This window comes from Leptosomus discolor, chromosome 1, assembly GCF_034619465.1.
Source record: "Leptosomus discolor isolate bLepDis1 chromosome 1, bLepDis1.hap2, whole genome shotgun sequence".
In the NCBI taxonomy this organism is placed as follows: Eukaryota; Metazoa; Chordata; class Aves; order Leptosomiformes; family Leptosomidae; genus Leptosomus; species Leptosomus discolor.
Genome location: NC_141391.1, coordinates 99,667,490 through 99,692,900, shown reverse-complemented (window position 1 = coordinate 99,692,900; position 25,411 = coordinate 99,667,490). Strand labels below are relative to the sequence as shown.

General features: G+C 39.2%; 1 protein-coding gene across 2 annotated transcripts in view; it reads right to left on the bottom strand.

The window, feature by feature from the left end:
* The window catches only part of DSCAM (DS cell adhesion molecule), a 405,653-nt gene that overhangs the window by 33,976 nt on the left and 346,266 nt on the right, over positions 1–25,411 (bottom strand). For both annotated transcript variants that reach the window (XM_086481614.1, XM_086481606.1), the window contains exons 21-27: positions 23,312–23,429; positions 22,317–22,480; positions 19,105–19,203; positions 18,349–18,537; positions 15,642–15,932; positions 10,192–10,368; positions 3,034–3,064 (exon numbers count right to left, since the gene is read on the bottom strand). In XM_086481614.1, the coding sequence (XP_086337740.1) occupies positions 3,034–3,064; positions 10,192–10,368; positions 15,642–15,932; positions 18,349–18,537; positions 19,105–19,203; positions 22,317–22,480; positions 23,312–23,429 (1,069 nt within the window). The remainder of the gene's footprint in view (positions 1–3,033; positions 3,065–10,191; positions 10,369–15,641; positions 15,933–18,348; positions 18,538–19,104; positions 19,204–22,316; positions 22,481–23,311; positions 23,430–25,411) is intronic.

Genomic DNA, 25,411 nt, shown 5'->3' with positions numbered 1-25,411 from the left:
AAGTATTTTCTAACGTAGGAAAATTCAGGCATCAAAGTACTGTAACAATCGGGTGGATGAGGAATCCAATTATTAACTCTTTAAAAGGAGGAAACATAGCTACCTATATTTTCCTTAACCTACAGATACAAAATTCCCAAACTTAAACATGAGCTATGGCTATTCTTCACCTGTCAGACCTTGTAAGGATCTGTGTATGGTATAATTCATTCCTTCTATTTCAGTGACTCTCTGAGCTCCAAATTGTTAGAGACTGGGGAGCGAGTCAGTATGCATTTGCTGTAGTCTTTTACTCTACCAAGGTGTCTGCTTTTGGGTACATGGGCCTTTGGGGCAGATTGAGTACAGCTTTTATGTACAGTCTGTGGATAAATGGGCTTTTTTCCAGAGGAAGTACAATGTATAAGGTATTTTGATAGAGTGCACAGTCAAAAGAATACCACCTTTTAAATAATCTTTCTGGATCTTTAATAAAAAAATACTCGAGTGACTGTAAATATCTGTATGCACCAGCACAGGGTTAAACCTATCAAGCTAGTTATGTAAAGGGATTAAATACAATGCTCTGTAAACCCAAAGTCATTCAGGGTCCTTGGCAGAGAGTCAGGCCACCTCGTGGTTTCCTGATGTCTAAGCTGGTTGTTGTAAAAACATATGGAAAACTAAATCTTGTAAGCAATCAGCCTGACAGAGGAATATTTGGGGAGAAAAGATTTGTCACCTCAATTGCTATACTGATTCACGGTGAACTGTTACAAAGAACTTGGTTGGACTGATGCTTTCACCCAAAAGAAATATAAATGAGCTGTGATTGTACATCAGTAGGGATATTTATTTGCAAGTTTAAGGTATCAGCAACAAGTTGTGCAGCTCCAGTTAAACTGCTAATTTCTGGGGCTTATCCTGCTCCCTGGGCATTTGACTTACACAGCCAAAGCCAGTGACTTTCAAAGACTAAAGCTCCATTCTTAATCCGCTTTACACACGCTCATAAAAATCTCCTCAAAGATACACAAAGCTCTCTCCATCCCTTGCACCTTCCTACCAAGCAGGAAATCGTCTTTCCTGCTCTCTGTCCAATACTTAAACAGCAAGGCACAACCCATGGCATACCCTTTTTCTTCGTATTTGTATCATAGGAGATTTTGGTGAAACATAAAAGATATAAAATATCAGGAGCTTTGTAATATATGATTATTACTTTGGAGAGGTCTTATTATCTTTTGATTATTAACATGCTAAATCTTCAGGAACATCTAGTGATGCTGTGTAGCTGAGGTTTTGGTTGGAGGCATTTCACAGATTTATCACAAATGGCAGAGCATTTAGCCTGTAGAAAGTAGGCTCCCCAAAAGAACATCACTTTGAAAGCTCCAAGTTATAACGAGTCTGCAAATGTAGGCCTATATCCCCTACCTTCCTCTGAAGTCCTATTTGAATAGTTATTTGCCTTTGTTCACACTTTTAGAACAGAAATATAGAATATGACTATTTAATAAAAACAAGGTTATTTTTTAATAAATGAGATGGAAGAAACTGACTTGATGATCATATGTCAATGCTGGTGAAAGGAGAAGCAAAAAGAAACGGTGGCAGATGAGTTATCTAGAAAAACAGCTCTGAACTAAAGGCTGGGAAGGGACCTGACTGCTCTCTGAGTGCATGAGAGGGGAGGCCAAAAGAAATTCTTTAATTTGAAGGTTAACATTGGCAGAGGAAAAACAAAAGGGTCAAAACCAGGCACTTACGTTGGCAGTTTGATAAAGTTTTCTAAGTGTCAGAGGAGTGAGACTCTGAAATGGCCTTGGAGAGGCGGTGACAAGACTAGTGAAGCTAACCAGGGTTAAGGCAGAGGTTTACCAGTTTTGAGAGGTGTTATGTGTAGCTGTAACTGGGACTGAATATCTTCATCCAGGACTTTCATCCAGTCTGTGCTGGGTTTCTTTAGGAAACAGACTTGTTGCATATGCTAATCTATGCTGTTTTCTGTGACACTGAAAAATATCAGAGCATATCTTCCTGAAGTTGCTTAAACCTGCAGTCTGATGCTAGCAGGGGTTTCTAACTGGCAGATAGGAAGGGTATGACCTGACCTGCATGACCAGTCTTGTTAACATCAGCGGGACTATTCAGATGTACCTGCAGACTGATGGCGTAGAGCTGAGTTTACACTAAACGCATTTGTCACCATGCTTTTGGTATGTATATTCTTACAATAGCAAGTAAAGTTTATCATGGGTGAGGAAGTTGAGAGTACGGTTCATTCGGCAAAATAGCTATGACATGCTCAAATTTGTTGCATAATAATAAAAAGATTTTCTAGCAAAGCAAAACTCATTTGAATGTAAAAATAATCCCTTGGTGATTCCATTTTCAAATATATGCAGCAGTTTTAAAGTTCAGTATTTTCCCTAGACAAAACAGTAAACATTGAAGAAATGAAATTTCCATCTTTGAAAGAAACATAGTGCCAGAATTGTCATTCCATTGCAATTCAACAACCGAATTAGATTTCTGGATGCTCTGAATTAGATTTCTGGATGCTGAGCTGATGGAACAGAACTGAAAAAAAAAAGGATTTACGTACTCTTTATACTTTCGGGTATAAGAAACTAGCAATAGTGTATTGTAAAACTACAACTGTAAAGTTTAGAGATATTCACATTGAGAAGCTTACTGTATTCAATCAGATGATCTCTGAAGAGCAATTACTTTGGTACATATTATGAAAATGTTTTTCTGAATAGGAAAAATGTCCAAATGGATTTACATAGCTCCTATAATTTAATCTACTAACACAAGAGTTCTTAGTTTTTTACCATTATATTCCCTTACAGATACTGTCCACAAATTGTCTTTTTCTCCCATTTCTAACCAACAATTTGTCATAGTTCTCAACAAGCAGTCAAATGGTGTGTTTTGAAAAAGGATTTAGGAATAGAAGGTTTACTTCTCTGTTTGTCCCTATAATAATTTTTAAATATGATGCCACATTTGACAGACATTTTTCAGTTTAAAAACATTAATTCTTACCTCATAAGCATTTCAGCCAAACTCTTTGCATCTAGAAGAAAATAGAAGATGTCATCACAAATTGAATTCTATTTGATAGATGCATTATTAGGAAGTGATTTGAATCAGTCATGTGTAGGACCGCTGTTTTTTCTCAGATCAGTGGCAAGAATAAAATCATCCCTAAAAGTCCCTACTTTTGCTGAAACTGTATTTCTGTCCCAGACAGCCCTGTTTAGTTCCTCAGTAGAACTGAAGATGCTTAGAGAAGTACAAGCTACCACTGTCTTAACTAGAAAAAACTCCAGAGACTTAGAAGTGGGAACAGTTTAACAAATAACGGGGACGTCTGTTCCTTCATGCCATGGATAGCAAGTGTACAGGTAAGGAAGAAAGAAAAGGCAAGAAGACAGAAATGTTGGCATCCATCTCTGGGCAGGAGCCAAATCCAAGCTGCATGAGCTGTAGCCAACCTGCCATTTCCAAACCAAACCCGACTACATGGAGGTCTGAGTAAGGGAGATCTCCAAGGAGTCAACTTGTTTCACTGCTCTCAAATATGAACGTTTTTCCATTAGCAATAAATCAAAACTCATCTCTAAGCATGTGGAGGAAAATAATGTTATCAGTCAAAATGTATTCTCCAGAGGAAATCATGCTTGCCCAACCTGGTAGCCTTCTACAACGGCATGATTGGCTGGGTGAACAGGGGGAAAGCAGTGGATGTGGTCCACCTCGACTTCAACAATGCTTTTGACACTGTCTCCCATAACAGCCTCATAGGTAAGGTTAGAAAGTGTGGGTTAGATAAGCAGACAGTGAGGTGGATTGAGAACTGGCTGAAGGGCAGAGCTCAGAGGGTTGTGATCAGCGGCGCAGAGTCCAGCTGGAGGCCACCCAGGGGTCAGTACTGGGTCTGGTCTTGTTCAACATATTCATCAACGACCTGGATGAAGGGACAGAGTGCACCCTCAGCAAGTTTGCTGATGATACAAAACTGGGAGGAATGGCTGACACACCAGAAGACTGTGCTGCCATTCAGCGAGACCTGGACAGTCTGGAGAACTGGGGGGAGAGGAACCTGATGAGGTTCACTAAGGGCAAGAGTAGGGTCCTGCAGCTGGAGAGGAATAACCCCACACACATGCTGGGGGTTGACCTGCTGGAGAGCAGCTCTGTGGAGAAGGACCTGGGAGTCCTGGTGGACAGAAAGTTGACCATGAGCCAGCAATGTGCCCTTGTGGCCAAGAAAGCCAATGGTAGCCTGGGGTGCATTAAGAAGAGTGGCCAGCAGGTCGAGGGAGGTTGTCCTGCCCCTCTACTCTGTCCTGGTGAGGCCAAATCTGGAGTACTGTGTCCAGTTCTGGGCTCCCCAGTTTGAGAGAGAGGGAACTAGTGGAGGGACTGTCCAGCAGAGGGCTACGAATATGATTAGGGGACTGGAGCATCTCTCTTATGAGGAAAGGCTGAGAGCCCTGGGTCTCCTTAGCCTGGAGAAGACTGAGAGGGGATCTTATCAATGCTTCTAAATAAAGGGCAGTGTCAAGAGGATGGGGCCAGGCTCTTCACAGTGGTGCCCAGCGACAGGACAAGGGGCAACGGGCACAAACTGGAGCACAGGACGTTCCACCTGAACATGAGGAAAAACTTCTTTACTCTGAGGGTGACAGAGCACTGGAACAGGCTGTTCAGGGAGGTTGTGGTGTCTCCGTCCCTGGAGATATTCAAAACCCACCTGGACTTTGCAACCTGCTGTAGGTGAACCTGCTTTAGCACAGGGGTTGGACTAGATGATGTCCAGAGGTCCCTTCCAACCCCTACCATTCTGTGGTTCTGTGATTTTGTGAAAACTACTATTAAGTCTTCAGAGGACAGTCTATATACAAAACAGGAGGTTGCTTATTTCCACATGGACCAGACCTGCAAAATTAGGTGCTGTTGGAGGAGAAATATTCCTCCTGTTGTCATTGCTGCTGTTATTAGCATAAAATCCTTTGGGAACATAATTATTCTGGTACTTATCAGATCAAAAGACACAGCTGAAGTTTGGTTCACGCAGTGTTCTTCAGGTGGCTTTCTGCAAAACTTTATCAACATAATATAATAATTTGTAGTATTATTCAGCAAAAGCAGATAGCTATGCTTTGCAACCTGCCACTAAACAAAATCACTTAAAAATGCTGACTCCAGAGTCCTTAAGTATATCACACAGCAACAAAGCAGCCTTTTGTGCAACCAAGTGAAGCAAATCTGAGAAGAAAACAATTCCAAGTTCTAAGTCTTCAAGCAACTGTCCTATTACGTGAAACTTCAATTTTCTTCTTTTATCTGCTGCTTTTAAATCTACGAGTACCTGCCAAGACATTTACTGAATGTGTCTTTGTTTTCTTCATCTCACCTTTTTTATTCCTTAATCACCTCTTGGGTCTCCAATTTCCTTGCTTGTGATCCTATTAAAAATCCTGGGTTTAAAATTCAGAGGATGCAGGCAGAAACAAATGACCATCTTAATGCATCACTCTGGCTACATTCGTATTCGCTTTTAAAAGGAATGGGTAAAGGTGCTTTTTTATCCATTAAAAAAACCTTGACAAAACCCCTTCCATCCACTTTCTACATTCTGTTTCTCTGACACTGTGTCAGCTTGTCTGTCTTGAGCTTTATTCCTCACCTACTACTGGAGAAGCCAAAATTGTGTGCTTCCTCTAGGTCTGTTTGCTCCACTCCTTTATTTTTAACCTTCCCATAACCTTTTTGAGCACAAAGCATGGCAGATTCCTAGTGGAAGGAAGGACTCTTCATTTGACATGTCCCGTCTAATCCAAACAGTGCTCCATTTAGGCACTCAGACTTTCTATTTTTCTATTTTTTAAAGCCATGTTTTTTTCAGCAAACTTTATGATGCTTCTTATTATTCTAGCAGCACTAGGATCATGGGGGGACTATGCACACCCTGTCTCTCTGGCACACATAATAAGGGTGATTTATTTCGTAAATATTGTTTTAATTCAGCTAGCAGCTTTTGTGAAGCAATTGCTACCTCCTTAAATGAAGACTATGGATACTTGTGCAAGTAATTCACAGCTCAAGAATAGCTGAAGGGGCAAAGTTGAAGGTTACTTGGCCCAATATCATTCAATTTGCTTTTTAGATTTGTCTACCACGATTAAATGACAAATCACTTCCCTCACGTGTTCTCAGCTGTGTTCCGTGCTGCATCTGGAAAAAATGTTACATTCTCACCATTAAATGAATGTGGCACATACTCAAATGCTCATTAACATATATGCATTCTTGGTCAAAGGGATGCAAAGGAGATTGTGCATCCTCAAGCAAAAATAGCACGAGGCATCATGCAAGATCATATTACAAGTCAAAATGAATGAGGATGTACTGCAGGAAAAAAAGTAACTTCATCAGCAGGGTTTAAATGTACTAATTATTCAAGGAGATTGTTAATATGGTGGGCAGCATTACTGCTGTTAATGAGGGCTGTACTGGGCACACAGACTAATGTAGGACTGAACCAAAATAAACATCCCAAGAAGATAAGCGATCTTATATATCTCTCAAAGTAAAACCCAGAAGCCTAAAAGCAACTGTATGATAACATTGTGTCCAGAACATCAGCTACAGGAGAAATGACAGTTTCACAAACCAATGGGTATAGACTACAGATTTTAATGTGTATTTCCTACATTACTCTTTTGATCAACAAATTGTGAATACTTCATAAAGTGAGTCGGTACTCCTGCCAGTGCCCTATGTCCCAGCTTCCTGGTGGGGAAAACAGGGTTCAGGGAGGCCATCAATGACAGAGTGCAGGGGGTGATCTTCCACTCCAGCCAAGGATCACCTCACGCCTTAGTGAAAAAGACAAAACTGCTCCTCACTGCGGGTTTGACACATGACTGTGCCAACAGGCACTGACCCAGCGACAGCCCTCACTTCCATTTGCTGGGGCAGCCGCCTTTAAAATTCTTGACACATTTGCCTTGCCCCCTGGGAAATCAGGGGCCATGATATAGGTCTAAATTGCATGCTGCCACTTCTGAACTATCATGCTGTGCTGATACTTTCTGCTTGGATTAAGGTGAGTTGGATGTAGAACAAAGGGAAAACTATTGCGGTAGTAGTGGAGCTAGGTTAATAGTAAGGAGAAAGAGTGGCAAGTCTTCAGGTTTCTCTGTTATAATATATGCTGACCTACCAAATGGTTGCATGAACTCCAGCAGTCAATTGACCTTCTTGTGACCTGAAATGTGGAACTACTAAACTGGGCAAAAATCAGGGCTTTGCTGAAAACTAGACTTCCTTTCTAAACAGAGTACTCCTGGAGAAATAAATCATTCTGGGCACGACACAGGAGGAAGACAAAGTTGATCTGTGCCTACATGCTAAAACAAGGAGTAAAAGGATTCAGAATGGAGAGATTGCTGTTCCTTTGCTACACTTACCCCACAGAAACTGAAACCGCAAACCCATTGTCTATAAGCACAGATACAAACGTTTTCATGCAAAATGTACTGTAAATAAATCTGTAATTCCCACTCCTCTTTGTCAAGCAGGTTCAAAGAAAACACATCTCCTGGAGTCACACAAGCAAGAATTACATCTGTAACTTGCATAAATTCTTTATAGAAGGTCCCACTGTGGAAACTATTATTTCTAATATAGACTAGAAAGTTGATGGTGGAATCATGATTCAGGAAAAGTGAGTACTGTGCCTCAAAGAAACTCCACCAGGTGATACATATCAAGCGATAATGACAGCATTTCAGTTTCAAAACTAATTCAGATGGAAGTTGAACACCACTACTACTACAGCAAAACCTTTTTTTAGTTAGGAAATCAGAAGAACTTGCACACAGGATTTTTTAAGAGAACTTACTAAGGAGTATTGCTCTGGAACAGCAATACTGATTGTCTGTAAGACTTTCAGAACATGAAGTAACCTCCAGAAGAGCAGAAAATGGCTAACACAGGATCAGTCTTCAAAAAGAATGAACAAAATAATCTGAATTGCTGAAGTCCTATCAATCTGATCTTGGCAATGAGCAAAATGACAAAAAAATGGAATGAAGCTTGATGAAATGAATTAAAGGAGATGGAATAATTGAAGCCAAGCAATATATAGACTTGTGGTCAGTCAGCCATGTCAAACAGAGTTCATTTTTTTTAAAAATGAGATTAAAATTTGCTGAGAATTGATGACATTGAAAAAACTCTCACTGTGATACAATTTAGATTGGACATTAGGAAGAATTTCTTCACCGAAAGGGTTGTCAAGCACTGGAACAGAATGCCCAGGGAAGTGGTTGAGTCACCATCCCTGGAGGTATTTAAAAGACATGTAAGTGTGGCACTGAGGCACATGGTTTAGCGGTGGACTTGGCAGTGGTAGGTTAAGAGTTGGACTTGATGATCCTAAAGGTCTTTTTCCAACCTAAAAGATTCTGTGATTCTATGATTCTAATTAAATAACATTAAAATATTATATTTCTCTAGAGCAAAGTTTTGGTACCTCAAAATATTTTAATAACAAAGTAGCAGGATGCAAAAAATTAACACAGCAGCAATTTTACATAGGTTTCAATATATTTGAAATACAGTTTTAAGCAGACAGTCATTGTTTAGTATTTATTTTCATCATGAACTATGGGACATCACACTTTGGTACTTTTATCAGTGGTCTGGAGTAAATGAAATACTATCTGATAAAAGTTTGAAAATGACAGAAAAATTAGCTAGCTAAAATATAATGAAAAAGTCAGGTCACTAAGGCATAACAATCTGGATCATCAGGTAGGTTGGCCACAAGTTAGCAATATATCTTTATTAGTTTAAGGTCATACATCAAGAATACAAGCCATAGCTATACAATGGAGAATGTCATCCTGTTGCACTGTAGCCAGAGAATTGTCTGATGGTCTCAATGGGTAAGATGTTAAACGCATATTCTTAAAATAATGCTGTACCTAAGAAGGTGATCCTTGCAGTTATAGGCAGAAGACGATAAAAGGAAACAAGAAAGGATATTACCGCTCTGATGTGTGTATATCTGTTGCTGGAATACTATGTTAATTTCCAGCACACACAGATGAGGAAAGCTACCTAAAGATTGCAAAGGGACCAGATAAAAGCCTCAAAATTAATAAATAATGGGAAAATTACAAAGAAAAACTAAAGAACATTCATCTGTTTCATTTACCAATGAAAACATTAAGAAATTACATGGTTACCACCATGTAAAAGGAATATCCTTAGAGACTGAAAATGTAATATAAAAAAGAACTTCAGTCCTTGAATGGAAGACAGAAGTATAACAGGAACAGATGGCTGAGATATGGAGCTGTAGCTTGAGAAATTCAGATATGCGAGATGCAACTTCTACAGAGATGGTAGTTAAATACTGATGACTTTTATCAGTAAGTGCTGATGAATTCTTTGTCACTGCCTACGTTTCAAGTGAAGCTCAGATATTGTTCTGAATTCCTGTATTCTGGGAGGAAATAATTCAGAGAAATCGTATATTATGCAAAAGCCATACTGGCCAGTGATCACCAGCCTTCCTTAAGGGACTGTAACTGAAGAACCTATGAATAATTGTAAATTAACCATGAAAAAATAAATGTGTGCAGCTACCATTTCCTGGAGTCAAGGAGCTCAGAATATCCTGCTTGTTACTGGAGGGAATTCCACAGTATTTCTGAGAAGATAAGATAACACTTCCTTCACCCTAAACACACTGCTTTTTTTGGTGAAAAAAACTGCACAGAGGTAAATGACTTAAAAGGTTTCAAATGAGAAAGTTATACAAGCTAAAGCTTCATAGGGAAAAAAGATGTGCTAACAAATCTGAGAATATCTGCTTGTGTTTTTGAGCCTACTAACACCACAACACATGATAACAAACACTAACACATAATTATTTTCCTTTCTGCCATGCAAAATACTAACAAAGGATACATGAGTCAATTTTTAGAAATTTAATACCAAATGAAAAAGAAGGAATTTCTGTAGAAAACACATATGCTTTGTTGCCTCATGTCTGTTATGTATTGCAGGAGAAGGATACCAACTGGGTATTGAACAGTTTGGTCACGTGCAGCCCCACTTGTACTTTCATGTTCAGGGAGTATGCGTACGTAGAAATAAGTGCCACAGCTCTTATCTTACCTCGCAGCCTCTTCAGTCTCTGCTCCCTCCTCCGCCTCCGCACGATCAGCAGCATCACAAAAAGCAGCAAGACCCCAACCAAGATACAGGAAATGGTCACCAGCATCTTTAGCCCTTCGTTGGTTGCCAGCCCTTCCTCACTTTGCACGACTGACTTAATGAGTGGAGGGATTGTACCTGGAAACAGTGTCATGATATTAGATGTCTATTAATGACGTCAAAAGGTTGAGTTCTCAGGGAATATGGCACGTTGTATGCTTCAGCTGCATGCAGAACTTTAAGAAGGATTTGTCATGTTCAGGGCGGATGCTATGTTTGCATGTGTAATGGCTATGCACACGTAACCAGTCACACTGGTAACAAGGTACTGACTGCAGAGACTCATAGGTTATCAGAAATTGAGAAGTGCATTCATATACAGTCAAATACTATGATTAATGTTAATTCTTATTAAATCATTATAAAGCTGTAAGAGATCTCATAATTACTACCTATGTATATTACCCCTTACTATGGGAAATTAGCAGTGCCGCGACATATTCATACTTTCTGCTGGGCTTTTCTTTGTAAGCAGTGTATTTGACAAAGTTCATTTTGTGCTACATACATCAGATGAATCCTTTGCACAGAAACATTCTTATATCACATCTTAGGGGTGCAGCAGTGATACTGATCCGAAATGCAGATAGCCAACCTGATGCTAATTTGCTAAAGAGTGTCTGACATTATACTCATCAGTAAAACAGGACAGTAACACTGGATAGAAACAATCAGATTCTGAGAGTGAAATGAGGGAAACGAATCTACAAAATACTGGCATTGGTAGGCAGCTCACTCTTTCATTTCGAGACATATTTGCATTTTGAATATACCTGGCTTCCTGGTGATATATAATACTTGAATTTTTCCATTCTTTTTTTTTTCTTTACTTCTAAAGGACGTGAGAAGAATGCAACACTTTCTTTGGAAGGCTGTTTAGTCATGGAAGACTTCTCACTTATTTCCTGATTACTATTAAACTGCTGAATGCAACTGCAAATGAGGCTATAAAATGCAGATTTGTTTGAAATGAGAAGAAGCAGGCAAGTATTGTGAACTGTGATGACGTTCCGTGGAAGCTATTCAATTTTAACCAGCTACTGAAACATAAAAGTGGCTACTTACTTGCTAAAAGGATAGGAGAGTGAGATAGAAAACCAGGCACATCCTTTTTTTTTTACATTTTAATTGCTGCATTGAGTGAAATAGTTACATCTCATTATGTACCATACAGTATCAGAAAAAAACCCTGTGATATGATGCAGTACAATGTGAGTGCCATAACCACAGTGAAAATGTAGACTTCTAAGTCATGTTTTTTCAGAAGAGCTATTTGAGTTGCATATAATGGAAAGAGCAGTTCCCTAAACGAATTAAGATAAACAGAAAAGCTACAACCATCCAAACCTATATCAGGTACTTCGGAAAATTTATTTTCTTACAGCTGCATTTTGAATATTTTACTACTGTGCCATTGCAGTTCCTCCCCATAATTTTCTTTCTTTTTTTGATTTTCTTTTTCTTGGAATAAACAGACAGCAGGTTTTTTTCATCTTGCCTTAACTGAAAGGCAGTTTTTGCACTACTCTAAAGGCAAAGAAAATGATTAGATGAAGAAATGGAAAGAACTTCAAGCTCCTGAAGGTAATACTGATAACTGTCTCTAAATCCTCCTAAACGCTCCTGAATACTAAAGGGCTAAATTTTGCTCTGAATTAGAGTCATACAGATCACTGACTAAGGACTGTTGGGTTCAAGATTATCTATAACTATGTCTTGCTCGCCTTAATACTTTGATGAAAATCAAAATAAGAGTGGCCTTAATTTCAGTTAAACCTTAAATTTTTAGGTAAGTGATCATAATTTTCCATACCTCTTCCAAGTAAAGTGTAAACGTCATCATGCTATATACAAGCAGTACAAGCCTATATACAAAAAAAAAAAAGCACACTGCAAATTTATATATCCCTCACATTTTCCATTTCTGGATATTCAGCAATTATATTAGAAATTACCAAAAATTAAACCTGCTATCCACTGAGAAAGCACCATTTCAACATTTGTTGTCATTCCGGGTGTTGGCTAGGAGTGGAATAGCCAAAGCTTTTCTCAGAACAAGGTCCCAGACAAATTGTGAGGGGCTGGTATTTTTCCAGGTCAATTCACCATCGCCCTTTGTTAGCCTGCTTTACTGGTGCTTCATAGAAGTTGTAATTTGAATGTCTCTGACCCCATTTTGCCCTGTCTTGCAGTCCTTCCAGCATCTCCCATTGCACCTTATGACTTTAGGACTACCTAGTGTTTTCCTGTGTCCTAACTGTTCTTCACGGTAGGAAGTCCCCTGGTGGGCTAGAATCAATTAGCATAGTTTAGAGCAGCTACCAAGCTGATCTGATTTAATGTCAGGGCTACTGAGTAGCTGATCTCTGAGTCAGGAAGCTCCTTTGCACTGCTACACACTACAGCTGCACATTGCTAAAAATATCTCTTTAAGTATTGACTGCAAATGTTCTGAAAAACAAGGGGCAGGAAGGTCATAAAATCTGTAAGCTGAAAATGGATAGCTGAAATATCCATGAACAAAGAGCAGAAAGTCGCATGTAGATCTGTCATTAACCTTTTGACCCAATTCACCATGAAGAGATGTAAGGTAAAGGATACTTAGGCATGATATTTCTCAGAAGCTCTATCACAGATAATAATCAGTTACTGCAGTCTAAATAAAATAACTGAAACACCATGTAAGTCAAGGATTTCTACAAAGTTTAAAAAGGCTTCATCTTAAGGCTGATAAAGCTCCTAAGCTTGTTCTTAGCATTTGGTATCCTAGAACTTTCATACATGTATTATCTAATCTTCAAAGTACTATCCTTGTACCTGTTTTACCCTAAGGGCAGCTGTGACACCTAGAAGCTGGAACGGACCAATCTCACATCACGAGACAAATCCCTGGTAGAGATAGGGTTAGCACTCAAAAGTGGAGCTGGCCAAGAAGTTTCCACTGGCGTGCATTCTGTAAATGAAAACTTCACTCTCTATGAAAGCAAAAATTTCTGTATGAAGCATTGATAGAAAATGTTGATTTCTAATCAGACACTATTTTCCAACTCTGAAATGCCTTAAGCCTATGCAACTTACCTAGGAAGAAATGAATGGGGAGATGGAACTCTGAAGGAACAACTTTCGCTTTAGAAGCATTGAAAGAGTTCTCCTATATGAAATCTCTTATGTGGGAACAGACTATCTTAATAGACTATCTTAATTTTCAATAATTATAATGAATATGATGATGATGATAATAATAATAAGTTGATTATCATTTTAGTTCTACATCAAATGTAACTAATCCAGAAAATTTGAAAAATCAAATTTGCTTTTCCATCCGTGTTTTCCTCTCTAAACCTTGTGGTCAGTATTTGAGATCATGATGCCTCTCTAAGGCGCAATATAGTCCTGGCAAAACATGCTTGACGAACAAAACCTTCAATGCAGAAGCAGTGGCCCAGGAAATTTAATGCTACAAATGTTTTTATTGTTTCATTTTCTCACTTTTAAAGATGCCATACAGCAACACACAAAATCAAACAGCATGTATGTCACAGTATGTGAAACCAAGGTAAGTATCATCACCTAATCAAAAAGCAGAGTCTGACTACCTTTCAAATCAGGTTATTGTAAGAATACATTCGATTTCACTGCTATCAGTGGGAATTTAAGGCTCTGGACCTGCATTTTCATATAATCTCATTTTAAGGTATGGCTTAAGACTGTTTGCCCCAGTCATCTATATGTAACAGTAACTGTGGATGAAAAAAACAGATCAGTGAAAGTTGGATGCTGCCTGTAGAAAGATACTGGAAAGAAAAGAGGATGAGTAAAGTAAAGTGGCAAGAAACTAACTCACAATACTTGAAAGAGTTATTATTGACAACATCTATACTGCTCAGTAAAACAGGTCCTAAGTGTACCTGACAAGACCTGTCAGCATTTGTATAATAACTACTTGGATCCTGGTTTCCTGTAGGTATCTAAAAGTGCTGACATAAAATCTTTCTCTCAATTTTTTAGGTGGTCTGAAATAATACGAGAACTATGTAGGGGCTTAACGAAATTATATTTTCTCAGAAAAACCTGAGGGGATGTGCTATTTGCAAAAGGGTGAGCCATGAGTGTATAGGTCATGAATTACTTGCAACAACCGATAAGCACCTAGCACAAAGACTGGGATAGCATTAGAAGATGTGTAAGATGCTGAGGTTTAAACCCTGCCTGATTCATGGTCCCTGTTGCTTGCTCTTCCCTGAGCCACACATGGATATTGTCCAGGAGAGTGCTGGTTTGTGTGGGACAAAGCTGTGACGAAGAGACACGTTACCAACAGAGTTATGAACAATTAGCAATTTGGTGCTGTTGCTGGACAATTGTCAGTTCTTGTCTGAATTTGCTCACTAGTCCTGTTGTCAAATTTAACAGTACAGATGTTGCCAAATGGTTGCACAATACAGTACAGTATCCCTGGCAACACAACATTTTACACCGGATGTCTCCAGAAAAACTCTGGCAATTCACACTAGAGTCATTCAAGAGATCACCATCTGGAGCCATCTGTACTGCGTTTTTGCCAGAAATACAGCCATTTCCCACTATAAAGCCAGCAGAAGCACACATGTGCCACCATCATTTTCAATAAACGTGCCAGGTTATGAGCTGGAATGACTGATACATTGGCATGTTTGCTCTTGTCCTCTTGTTCTGGCTTTTGCGGGGTGGACAGTAACCCCTGTTAGAAGGGCAGGATGCAACAATTCCTTCATCCCCTGCTGTCAGGCATGACACAGCCATCTGTCACGGCCATTAGTTTCACTCTCCCCTGTCTGTAAATAACGATAATAGTATTGCCATTGCTTTGCCCTTGGAGGAGGATGTTGTCTGGAGGCTTTCCTGGAAGACAAGCTAGTTAGCTGCTCCATTGCATCACATAATGGGTTTTGAGCTGTGTCACAAGGACATTGGATGGAATAGCGATGAGGCCAATCACCACCATGAATGGCTGCAGGAACCAATTGTATGGGAGACAAAGAATTCATGGAAGAGGCGCATGAAATACTAGCAAGTGCTTCTGTGACCACTGGAACTAATGACACCTAGTGTCCTATGGTTACATGTCTCGTGGTTGATTGACTGCTGCTGGAACTTTTCCTCATTGAGGACAAATAAACAATTCCTCTTTTCTGCCTGGCAGGCTATTGCCATGAAATCAATGGGCATTTTACGTGTTTGAGACTGTTGCCCCTCTGTCAGCATGGCTAGCAGATTCGAAAAGGGGTTTTATGGGAGAAAAAAAGAAAGACAGGCAAAAAAATGACATAAGAATCTAGAGTAAAAACATGTAAATAAAAAGATGTACTTACTGCCATCATAATTGAGTGTTGCAAATTTGGCTTGTTTCTCTGCACAGCCAGCACTGTTGCACACTCTCATTTGCAGTTCATACCAGGTTGCCTCCTGGAGGTCATACAGTATATAGGACTTTGACAGGGATGTCCGCTGAGCAGTTGTCCAGACTGTTGTCCCGAAAGGCCGGTACTCCAAGGTGAAGGAGGTGATGGGGCAGCCACCATCATTCCAGCCTATCAGGTTCAACCTCACCCTCGTGGTGTTGATACTAGCAAAGAGCTCTTGTTCCTTTGAAAACTGTGGCTCTAGAAGCAATGATATAATTCAAGTGAAATGTTTAAGCATTACAGACATAAATATAATAAATATATAAAAATATATTTTATATAAAAATAAATACAAATACTAAGACAAATCTATTTCATAAATAAAATATAAAATTAAGATAATAATTTCTAGGACAATCTTAACTTCATCTTAAATTCAGGATCTATATATTCAACTTCTTTTCCCCCTGCTTCTTAAATGTTTTTTTCACACTTTGTGCCAGACTCACAAACCTAGATTTTCAAATCCATATGTGAAAAAAATATCCATAGATCTCTTCACAGACCTGACTTGCCAGTTTACATGGACTGGCACGACTCAACTTGTAAAACTACTGCAGACACTTCATATCAGTAAATGCCCCTGCTCACTGCTATGCAAAAAAAAGGTCCAGAACACCATGTAGAAATACTATATAAGGCAAATAACTTGAAGATTGTCCGCTGGTGCTCTAGCCTTTTGGAGTGGAATTGAACCCGTTTTTTTTGAGAGAGTACAGAGGCTTTCATTTGCAGAAAATGACAATTTTGAAGAACTTGCTGGTAAAAATCAGAATTTTTAAAATATTAGTATGTTGACATCACACATGATATATTTGAAAATAATATATGCTTTGAATTTTGTATTTCTGAGCTGATGTTTCCATTCAGAAAGGGGTTGACATTTCTTTTTACTTGTCCTGCTTTGCAATTAAATGGTGATTTCTGTTGATATATACATAACAGATTTTCTGACAGTTCTACGTAACACAGGAGTAATGACAGTAAAAATGGCACCTTAGAACTGAAACAATGACAGTGGTTGGACAAGACAGGTCATTAACAAATATTATTTATATTAAATACTGCTGTAGTATTCTTAAAAGTATTATTGCTAATTGCTTAGCAGAAACAATATTTTCACTGTTGGAAGTTACACCTAATGTGATGAAAATTATCTGTAATGTGGTATTTCATTCTATATAATAAAGTGTAACTTATGCAATGGGGGGGGTCTTTTTGCCATTCTTGTGCTTTGATGAAAGGTACTGAAATGTACGCTCTTTTCTAAATTCTACAGGAGTCTAAATGAAACTGGTGATTCCTGCCATGCGTTATGAACTTGGCTCTGTTAATATATTTGGATAGAGATACATCTGGAGCACCCACAGCAATGAGAATGATCTCAGCATTCTAAATCACACAGTACATGGTTCGGCCTGTAAATGTAACACAGGTACTTTCCAGGCCTATATATCAAGTCCCAGAGAAACTCGAAAGTTTGGGAGATCTTCTTTCTCATGAACCATTTAGATGTTATTTGAAGCATGTGTAAACCTTACATTTCATGCAATGAAAATAAGAACGCTCTACTTCTACTTCTCTAAATGTCCCTTTCTTTAAGGTCAGCAGACCATTCCCCCTGACCACCAATAATCTCAGCATGTACACTGCTGATCTGCAGTCTCCCCTGCACTTCAGCAGGTCATACCACCCACATCTACTGCATACCAGGTCTTCCCTATGCCACTGGGTGTTAAACAAAGTGCCCGCCTTGCTGTGATGCTTGAGAGATCTGCAACAGCATAGGTGTGATGAAGAGCATAGAGAAGGGCAGACATACCTATCAAAGTAAACTATTATATTATGAAACTGCTCCCAAATGAGACTATTTCTTACAACTAGTGAGGAGATGCAAAATGAGGCGATCTTTAGACCATTATGCAAAGCTACTGCACTCTGTTGACTTAGGGATAAGACTCTCTAAAGTGCCTCTTTAAGTGGGTTTGTTGCCAAATTTGCCAAATTGTCATAATTCTGACACATATTTGCCATGTGGAACTACCCTCAGCAACCGGGACCAAGGGACCAATTGCTGAGTTAGCTAAGAATACCATAAATTTTGGCTGTTTTGCCTTGCAGAGCTTTATGCAAATTTTGCCTTTGTTTTTGACCCTTATCTTGTTCAAAGGGTGTTACTTGCATGGCTTCTGCAATACCAGCTTGGAGCAGAAAGAAGACATTGTCTCCATTTCCTCTACACGTAAATATACTCCCCATCCTCCTTCAACACCCAGACAAATAAACCCCTGAATTTTTACAAGAAGAGAACAGTTTCCTCATGGCAATAGTGGTAGTTGGAATTGCTATAGCCCATGATGGTGGAGACACCCCCTTCTGAAATATCTACCAACCCATCTCAAAAAAAAATTTATTAGAGAAATAAGGATAGAATATCAGCCAGCATGTGCTTCGAGTCCAGCAGCAACAGCCTCTTCTGTTACAGCATGGACACAACTGGAAACATTTCCAAAGCCAATAATATTAAAATATCGAAGTCTGTCTTCTCATCAAACCAGGATCTACACAGAATGCAAGAGCTTTAGGTGAGCAAAGGGGGTGGAAATCAACATACCTTTTCCAAGTGTTTTGGCCTCAATGATCTCACTGATGCGTCCTGGCCCGACTCCATTCTGAGCAGTTAAAGTAAACTTGTACCAAGTGCCACATTTCAGTGTTTCTAAACGGTAGGACCTCTCACTAGGGCTAATGGGAAAACTGCCCCACTGCTCACTGTTATCTTCTGAGTACTGCAAAATATAACCTGAAGGAAAAACACAGATAGCAATGATAAACAAGATACAAACCACAAATTCTGCAGGAATATGACAAGTCATTTTAAAGACCTAATAAAACTAGAAAAATCCCATGCACATGAAGACATACAGCTCTCCCCTGACTAAAAGACACCAGGCAATACATTTTGCCTACCCTTACAACAACTTAAATACAATTTTTATGATTGCTTCAAAGGGAAAAGAAAGAGATAGACATTTCTAAATACCCTTCAATCAGCAACAAAGACCACATGATGAACCTGGACCCTCAAAAATGAATGGTTAGAGATTACATGTCTGGAAAATCAGAAAGAGTAACTGTCATAACAGCTGAGGGTATGCTGGAAAAAAGTGATTAAATCTGTGATTAAACCACTACAAAGAGAAACTGCAATTTACTGAAAGCTGTTACCACAACAATAGTGCACATTAAGTGCTGACAGCAATACAGACTGCTTTGTTTTTCTTTTTTTGTAGCCATTCATAATTATATACTAATGCTATCAACATATGAAAATTTAGTGAGAAGTTGCAATTAACCTGAGTTATATTACCTCGGATAGAACTGCCACCGTTGTCTCCAGGTATCCAGGAAAGAGTGATAGAGGAAGATGTAGTTTTGGATACAGTGAGTCGTGGCTGGTCTGGTGGAACTAGGTGGGAAATAGTTAAAAATAGAAAATAGATTGAGATTATTAGATGTGAACTTAATCCCTTCTAACAGTCATTTATCAAATAACTGTTTTGAGTTGCAAAAAATGCAAATGATTTCTGTCAAAGTGTCTGTTTAGCTGACATCCTTGGTTAAGACAAGAGCAGACAAGCTCTCATTTTTTGTATTTAAATTTTTACACAATTTTGTCTTTCAGTTCTTAACCCTTGTTTTTCTCTGAATTTTTTGTATCTGTCCTGTCAGACCTAAATGGCATATAAGCTACACAGACACTATTTTTCATTGTGAATTTTTAGTGGCAGAAAGCAGATGCCCGCTTGCAAATGATGCCCCCCTCACTCATGTATTTGCAGGCTATTATGACAAAAGTAAAAAGTGCATAATGAGTTTCTGCTGGTGTAACTGTGAGTGCTAACTAGTTAGCATAGGTAGATCTGTGATCAGAGGCAGATCTATACCTCTTCCAGATCACACCATCTATTCACTGAGGCTTCTGTTACAAAGAAGTCACAACTCCACCAGCAAAGGCTGAACAAACTTGGAAACACTTCTGTTCTGCTGCTCCCCATAAACATTATGGCTTGAAAGCATGAAAGGGCAGAGAAGGAGCCATGTTATAACCCAACAAGTCACCCAGAGTAGGGAGAACTGGGACTGGGAACTGGGACAGGGAGTTGGGGCTGGGAACTGGGACAGTTCAGACTCAACTTAAGTAATCCCATTGTATAGTGACTGGGTCACTAGAGCTCAATGCTCAGGGGCAGAAAGTGGTAAGGTAGCCAGCTTTCTCTTCACCTTGACCAATCTATCATAAGCCAATATGAGCATATGCTAGTTATAGTCTGGGGAGGTCATCTTTGATTTCTTCCTGAATAATTTAGCTGGTCCTGTTGTACAAGTGAGGTAATCAGAACCACAGCACAAAACCAGTAAGGCCGTGGAGGATAGTGTTTGCTAAAATAGAGAAGAATGGCAGGTGAAACTTCAAAGACATAGTCAATAATTTATTAGAGCCCTGAAGGGTAAATATTTACTAACATTTCACCCAAGTGTTTTACATCTGCAATTGTAAGTTCAGAAATTGAACGGGGGGAGAAAGGGAAGTTTCTGTTTCAAATTCTTTGCACTGCTCTGGTCGTATACAGCAGCAAAGTGTCTTGTTTGTTTTATGGATTATTTTCTGAACAAGTGTTACTAGAGGTTTCCAAGCTCCTCAGAAATGTAGACAAAATTGAGATTTGCTGCCTCAAGAACAGGGGTTGAGGCATGGACTGTGTCTGTCATGGTAAGGCATCTGAGAAGCAGAAGCAAAGCTGGGACAGAAAGCCAGGAAGGAGAGACGACAGGGCAGTCACACCTCCTCCAGTCACCACCACTGCAAGTGTGGCAAGGGGGTGGTGGTGTCGGTGACTGCTGTTGGCAGGAGCTGCCATTTCCCTGCTGTAGTTACTGCTCAACAGACACCACTCCATAAGCAAGGTAGGACAGAAGTCACAAATGCTCTGTTGGTCCAGCAGTCTGCTGCCAGAGGACATCGCCTGCTTTGCCTATGTTTAAGGGGTAGCTCTACCTGCAGAGTGAAACTCCAGGAAAAGCTCCCCATTGCAGTTTATTTTCAAGTCATCAGATTGCAAAATAATGACTGCTGATATGAAGTGGAGGTTGTTGGTTTACAGCTATGGACTAATTCAAAGAGAAGTAGATTTTACTGCCCTCACAGGGCTAAGCAGTGCTGAAGGAAACAAAAAAGACAGTTTATACTCTAAAGGAAAATTCCCTATGTGAGGTGGATTTGTTCCATTATTCTGACTGACTTGGCTGGTTCCACGGAGAGAGACCTCACACACTACACACTGAAAGATTTATCGTAAAACCTTTCATCACAGCTTCACCCTACCTACAAAAGACGGTGTTCCCACATATTAAATATTGCCTTTCTCTGTCCCTTAGGGAAGTAGTTTTGATTTGCTTTTAGTTACTGCAGTTCAATAACAGCAATGATATGCAATTACGAAAGTACTTATGAAATATAAATAGAAGGTTTCCTTTTGATAGTGTTTTCTCTCCCTAATTCCTGTTGTGGTCATGCTTCAAAACATTGCAGAAGAGCATCTTTAGTCTCTGTTGGATTGTAGGTAAGTTAATATACACTATGACATTTATTTCAAGGCTTACTGGAATGGTTTACATAGAGAGAGTTGGACTGCAGTTGAAACAATCCCTTTTTGTGTTCTCATATGTTTGCACTAGAAGCTTAGATGGCATATCAAGGGATGGGAGTATGACTGACCACAGCATGGACCATATTTCCAACTCAGTTACTTGCTTCCCTCTAGTACAACAATTTGCAGTCAGTTGAAGCACTCTTAAGACCTGTTTCAGTGTAAGTGAGCAAGGAAATCTGCATAGTGGATTCTTGGTATGTGAATACACATGCTCTGCTTCACATTACTGTTGATGTATATTGCTATATTGTCATTGCTTTTATACGTATCAATATCATAATGGATACTTTATGTACATTTCAACATGCATATAAAAAGCAGCTAGTCATATGCACTAGTTGAAGGTGTGCTTATGTTTCATTTTTAAATGCTTCCTCATATTCACCAACAATAAAATCCAGCTCTTGCCTAATGAAGTTTTTATCCAAGTTCTCAGTACAGAGGCAAATTTCTGTTGAAAAGTTTTCAGAAGTTAAAGGCCTTCAGCTCTTTCTGAATTTTGCAACATTTAAATGATGCATCTAGTATTTGTAAGGAGAAGGCATAAGCTGATATTTTCGGTGAAGAATGAGAAGATAACTGAGTGCACTCAGTTGTCAATCTTACAAAAGCTTACATACAGACTTAGCTGTAAGTGCATGAATTGTTCCACCAAACCCAAAATATTTGCTATATCATAAAATGCTGATGGCTGAGTCAGAATGACCTGCATAATATTTTATTTATTAATTTGGAAGAATGACATTTGTATTAATACACATTAATACTAATATTTTACAAACACCTGCAAACTGACATAGCTATATGTTATCAGCACATAGCAGTTAATAGCTATGATAGCAACATGAGATAGATCCAAAAGTCTTACCTTGTACCTGCAAATTCAAAATTATTTCATCTGATCCCCAGTTGTTACTGGCCACACAACTGTAGTATCCAGAGTCTTCTGCTTTCACAGTACGGATGACAAAGCTGCCATTGCTGAAGATGCTTCTTCGCCCATCAATCATCACTAGACTGGGTGTCCCGTTACTACCTCACAGGAAACACAGTGCATACATTAAAGAAGTTACAATCAAAATTACTTAGAATTGGATTTTTTTTTTGAAGCAACTAAGAATGGAAAGAAAGAAAAGGTGGCAGGGAACAGGTCTGCTCTTTAATAAAGACAGCATAGGAATATTTTCAGTTGGGAAACACCTGGCATTTGCTTAAAGAATGCACAGATCCTGGCCTGAACATGAGTGAAAGTGGAAATTCACTCCATTCTTAACTAACTGCTATTTCATACAAATGCAAAAATATGAGTAAAAGGCATTTCCTGACTACAAAGTCCATCCTTATAAAATAATAGCTATTTGTATCAAAGCACAAGATGGTTTCATAGCACTGCAGTATCACTGCTTACACAGTGCTTGGATGAAAATTATTGTCCCTGTGTGTTTCCAAGCGACTCTGTCAAATTGTGGAATTAAAGATCAAAACAGAGTAATGGAAAACAAGATATGTGCAAGACATGTACACTGCACTCCACCGCAAGATTCAAAGCGTCAGACATTTTGCTTTCTCAGACTAAAACTATTTAGTGTGCCTGAAGTTAAAAAAGACTCCTAGGTTTTATGTTTTGAATGTTTTCCTTTACCCCTTCTTTGTAACTTTTCCTCCCTTTTGATACCTTCTAACCACCCCACCCAATTAGTTTTAGTTCAGGGAATTTCTGAACTCCTCGCCTACTGTGATTGTGTGCAGTCCCCGCAAAAGGTCCTTCTTCCTGACACAGTCATGCAGGATCACCCGCACTGCAATCCTTAGGATTTTGAGCAAATGGGCTTTATTTGAGCTATACGTTTAGTTGCTGGTTACCTATCCTTCATCCATTTGACTGTCGGAGCTGGGTCTCCCACAGCTTTACAAGGGAGGACAATGTCCTTCATCCAGGGGGTTGTCACCGTGCCGCTGAATGTCAAGATCCTGGCAGGAGCTGAGCAAGAGAGAGCAAGAAAGACTGAAATGGGGTGTTCATTCATACAGCCCTTGGAAGGGAAACACAGACATTCACAATTAAATGTGGAAAACTAAACCAATCTGTTTCAAGTTGTCCTTTTAGGAAATTTGTTTTAACTCATAATATCAGCCATTTATTCAAGCACAAATATTATAGTTTTAGTATCCGGAAGACAAGTGACTAAAAGAGAAATGAAGCGGAGGACTGGAAGAGCCCTCCCAGCCCTTGTGGAGAAAAAGAGCAAACCCAGTTATTGATTACCTTTACTGATTTTTATCTATTTCATAGTAGAAATTATGGATGAATATTATGTCCAACGGATACTTCTCTCCAAACTCCCATCAGGAAGTGTCCACAGTAGATAAGTATCTTACAAAAGCTAAATTATTGACACATCACTGTTACAGCAGCTACGGTATTAAGCAAAAATAAACCCTCACGTATGCACATGTTAGCACATTGTAGAGTCTATCGGAAGTCCACAAATAAGAACAAACACTTAAGTCAGCTTAATTTGTGTCAGTTCTCATAACACCTAAATATATCAACAAAAATATCATTCCTGTAGTTTAAGTTTGTAATATACAGGAACACTAGGGTTGTGTTAGAGCTTCATTGTACATTATTACTCAAGAATGACCCTTGATAGAAATAGACTTCTTGTTGGCCTCTAAATACACATTTCAAAGGCCCCCACTGAATACAGATATACAAAATACTGTATTTTTAATCCTGATCTACTTCAGTCATGGACACTGATCAGAATTTATACTTAATAATTCATTTTGCACCAATCAGAAAAACATGAAAATGAGAGCCAGCATCAAATATAACTGGCACAGTTCGTCGCAAAAAAAAATTAATGCATAAAAGAACAGGCCTTGAAGAGTTAAGGGAAATTACTTGAGTAGGCTGCAATGGGACTTGAGATATTCATAAAAAGAAAAGATTTCATAGATTATATGATCAGTTTGGACTGTGTTGCCTATGTTCTCTTCAAACATTGTTGAAGACTAAGCTTCTTGAGACATTTTTCTCTGGTCAAAATTTTAACTGAAAACACAAGAAGTAGTTGTTTAAAGATTTAGGGTAACAGATGAAGTCAAGATTAGGTAACGGGTCAGCATTACTTTCCTAACAGCCAAGCATTGACATGTCCTGTCCTGGCTAAACAGCCCCTGAAGACCCAGTCTCCCCCCTTCTGGCAGCTCTGATGGTTAGCCCCAGCAGGAGGGTGCTGCAGCATGTGCTGCCCTGAGGAGGTGGTATACCAGAATGATACAAAGACACTGGTCAGTCAGTAAGTCTCATGATACATCCTTGTTTCCCGCTGTGTCACTCCTAAGGCTAATCTTCTAGAAAAGATTTAGAGAGGCCCATACTGCCACAAGCCATGGGCTAATTAACAAAGCTAACTGAAAAAAAAAAATGCTCAGTCTACCCAGAGACATGGTGTGAAATGCTGACTCCACTGAAGTTAGTGTTAAAAGACTCATTTGTCTTCAGTGGTGCCAGGTTTTCATTGCAGAAGATGCCTAATGGTACTCATGCCATCTTTAAAAAGCAGCAGGAGATGCTGTCCGCTGTGACTATCTACAAAACACATCTGTAGACATCTGGACTGTTCCTTCTACCTGCAGCACATTCTGAGCAATGGTGGTTAGAAACTTAAATTCCTGTTCCATGCAAAATTCCCTCTGAAATATGAAGCCTGAAAACTCATTTAAAATGAACGATTAATCCTTTTCTCCCTGGCTTTCTCCCTCGTCAGTGTTTCTTGAAATATCCAGCTATTTCCAACTGCTGCCAGTTACTTTAGGACAAAGCTTATGTAATGCAGGAATCCTGCTGAAGCCTTCAGCATGACATGGCACCACTGTTAGCAAACTTTCTGTGATATCCCTTTATTTTTAATAGTTATTTCAATGTGAATTCTTCCTTAACTCACAGGTCGGATA